At 52.0% G+C, this 3240-nt stretch overlaps 2 protein-coding genes across 2 annotated transcripts in view; both read right to left on the bottom strand.

Moving 5' to 3' along the window:
• Window positions 1–452, bottom strand: part of ETH_00014625 (Microfibrillar-associated protein 1, putative) — a gene marked incomplete at both ends in the record, with an annotated part of 2949 nt that extends 2497 nt beyond the window's left edge. The window contains one exon of the mRNA XM_013376594.1: window positions 339–452. Coding sequence (XP_013232048.1) covers window positions 339–452 — 114 coding nt within the window. The remainder of the gene's footprint in view (window positions 1–338) is intronic.
• A 2085-nt stretch (window positions 453–2537) lies between these two features.
• The window catches only part of ETH_00014620 (formin binding protein, putative), a gene marked incomplete at both ends in the record, with an annotated part of 4979 nt that continues 4276 nt past the window's right edge, over window positions 2538–3240 (bottom strand). Inside the window, one exon of the mRNA XM_013376593.1 lies at window positions 2538–3078. Within this exon, the coding sequence (XP_013232047.1) occupies window positions 2538–3078 (541 nt within the window). The remainder of the gene's footprint in view (window positions 3079–3240) is intronic.

Raw genomic sequence — 3240 nt, 5'->3', positions numbered from 1 at the left:
GCAGCAGCAGCAGCAGCAGCAGCAGCAGCGCAGCGGCAGCAGCAGCGGCAGCAGCAACGGACGAAAATAAAGAATAGGATTTAAATAATAAATGTACATTTAGTTATATAACTTTTGATTAATTTCTGTATATAAACACATAAAGTGAAGAAGCAAACAGTTGAAAACTTGAAAAGAGGAAAAAGGAATAAAAAGCGGCAGCAACAAGAAGCTGAGAGATAGACACAGCACCAGCAGCAGCAGCAGCAGCACCGGCGCATGCAGCACTGCTCCTGCTGCTGCCGCTACCACTGCTGCTGCTGCTGCTGCTGCTGCTGCTGCTGAGTTTGCTGCCTCACCTTGCCGGGCCAGTGCCTGGGCACGTGGGTCTTCTGTTCATTTTTGGGGACAAATTTCTTCTTCAGAGGATCTTCCCCTCTGTACAAAATGCTGTGCACGTCAGCAGCAGACATTTTCAACTTGCTGCTGCTGCTGCTGCTGCTGCTGCTGCTGGTGCTTCCGCTGCAGTTGTTAAGGCTGCTGCTGCCGGTGCCGTTGCAGGTGGTGTTGCTGCTGCAGTTGCTACTGCTGCTGTTGCTGTTGCTGCTGCAGCTGGTGCTGCTGCTGCAGTTGTTACAGGTGCCGCTGCTGTTGTATCTGTTGCTGCTGTCGTTGCTGTTGCTTCTGCTGCTGTTGGCGCTGGTGGTGCTGCAGCAGCTGCTGCTGCTACTGTCGCCCTTCGAGCTCCCTGAGCAAGCCTATCTGCGCGGCGCTGCCCCGAGCGAAGACACCCGCTGCTGCTGCTGCAGCTGCTGCTGCTGTTTTGCTGCAGCGCCGGCCACTGAAAGCCACGGGCCAGCCAGCGAGGCTGCGGCCCTCACAGCGGCGCAGCCCCAGCGGCCGAGGCCCCCCTGGGGGTGTTGAGGCAATTAAGCTGCGATAATAAATAAAAACAAATAAAACAAATAAAAATAAACAAAAATAAATAAAAGCAAATAAAAATAGAAGAAAATAAAAGGAAAGGGAAAAGCAGAAAAGGATTTGCACAGAAAGCGCGGAAAGCTGCAAAAGGATGGGCGCAACGCGAAAAGGAGAAGCAGCCGCAACAAACTGCTGCTGCTGCTGCTGCTGCTGCTGCTGCAGAAAAGCTTTTAATAAATTCGCCACAAATAAAAAGAAGTCAAAGGAAAGGAAGGCGACAGCCAGCAGCAATTGCTGCTGCTGCTGCTGCTGCTGCTGCTGCATGCAGCACGCTGGGGCTGCTTGCTGTTCAGGAGGTGACCGGAGAAGGAATAAAAGAGCCCGCTAGCATTTATTCTCTTTTTAATTTAATTGTAAAATTAAATTAAACATTTAAATGAATTAAAATGCGAAAAGAATTCATTTAATAAACGAGAACTTCACCTCCGCCAGCGAGCTGCTGCAGCGGCGGCTCTCTGCTGCAGCAGAACTGACCACTGGGAAGCAGCGGGGTGACCACTCGAAGTCCATTTGCTGAAGAGCATTTTACTTTTAAATAAATACTTTTTATGTTTTATTTATTCACTCCGATTAACACAGCCTCTAGCCCTTCAAGAGGAGGCTCTAGACAGCAGCAGCAGCAGCAAAGGAGCTTGTTATTTGCTGCACTGCTTCAGTCTACTACAGTGTACAGGCAGCACCGGCTGATGCAGCAGCGATGTCTGCCTGCTGCAGCAGCAGCAGCAGCCAGCTCCAGCAGCAGCTGGACTGCCTCTGTGCGCCAGGAGGGACCAGGGAAATGGGGGTGAGGGGTCTGCAAGTGTTGGACAGCTGCTGCTGCCGAAGAGCAGCAGCAGCAGCAGCAGCAGCAGCACCTGCTGCTGCTGCTGCTGGGCGTTGGACAGCAGCAAACTTCAGCTAGAGAAGTTGCTAAAGGCCCAAATAAAGCGCTAAGCAGCAGCAGCAAGTCCCGCACTGAGTGGCGAGCTAAGAACAATAAAAGAAAGGAACAAATGGCGAGCTAAGAAGCAGAACAAAAGAAGTAAATAAATGAAAATGACTTCCAACAAATCCCACAAACTCTGCGAAAAGGTTCGGATCTTTCGGAAGCAGCTGTACATACACCCGAGGGGCCTCGCCTCCGCAGGCCCCGCAGACCGGCCCGCGGCCAAATGCATGCAAAATGGCGGAATTGAATAAATAAATAAACAAATGAATATTTCAAGTAAATTTATTCAATTAAACTCCAAAGTTCCCATTTTAATGGACTTCCTCCCCAATTGTGCCTTCGCATGCACTTCTGGAGGCACAGGCAATGCGTTGTGCATGCAGCGACGCTTCGGCTGCAAGACCTGCAGCAGCAGCAGCTGCTGCTGCTGCTGCAGCAGCTGCTGCTGCTGCTGCTGCAAACGACCTCAACGCGTGTCAGTCACTTCTTGCGGCTCTTTTGCTGCTAACTGCGCGGCCAGCTGAAGTGCCCAAACTAATTGCTGCTGTCAAATGAAGAGCAATAAATAACAATAAAAGAAGCAGCAGCAGCAGCAGCAGCGGCTCCGCTGCAGCTGCTGCTGCTGCTGCAGCTGCTGCTGCTCTCGGCCTCAGCGCCTCCGCCTGTCCTCCTCGGCGCTCCGCTTCTTCCGCTGCTGCTGCTGCTGCTGCTGCTGCTCCGCCTCAGCCTCCCGCTGCAGCTCGCGGGCGTGGCTCACGCTGCGGTCGTTGTGAGTTCTTGGGATTTTTCTTTCTCTTTCTTTTTCTCTTTCTCTTTCTCTTTCTTTTTCTTTTTCTCTTTCTCTTTCTCTTTCTTTTTCTCTTTCTCTTTCTTTTTCTCTTTCTCTTTCTTTTTCTCTTTCTCTTTCCCTTTCTCTTTCTCTATCTCTGTGAGAGCCGTGGTGGTTCGCGCTGCTGCTGCTGCTGCTGCTGCTGCTGGTGGCGTCGTCGTGTTTGCTGCTGCGGTAGGCGCCTGCGTCCGGGTCTGTTCTGCTGCTGCGGCTGCTGCGCTGCTTCCCGTCTGCTGCAGCAGCAGCAGCAGCAGCAGCAGCAGGTTTGGTGTCCGCGTTTTTTAAAGACTCAAAAACCAACTTCACATGCAGCATATTCAAGTTCTTCACTTCATCAAGTCCCCGCACTGTCTCGTAAAACCTGAGCCAAACACCGCAGCAGCAAATTCGACTCCAAACCCTAAACCCTAAACCCTAAACCCCAGGCACAACCCACCGGCCACGCTGCTGCTGATCAACCAGAACCGCAGCAAACGTGCAGCAGCAGCAGCAACCCCCTCTGTGCTGCAGCAGCAGCAGCAGC

Source organism: Eimeria tenella, genomic scaffold (genome assembly GCF_000499545.2).
Source record: "Eimeria tenella Houghton genomic scaffold, Eth_scaff38, whole genome shotgun sequence".
In the NCBI taxonomy this organism is placed as follows: domain Eukaryota; phylum Apicomplexa; class Conoidasida; order Eucoccidiorida; family Eimeriidae; genus Eimeria; species Eimeria tenella.
The sequence above is the reverse complement of the archived record's forward strand: the minus strand, read 5'-3'. Positions and strand labels throughout refer to the sequence as shown.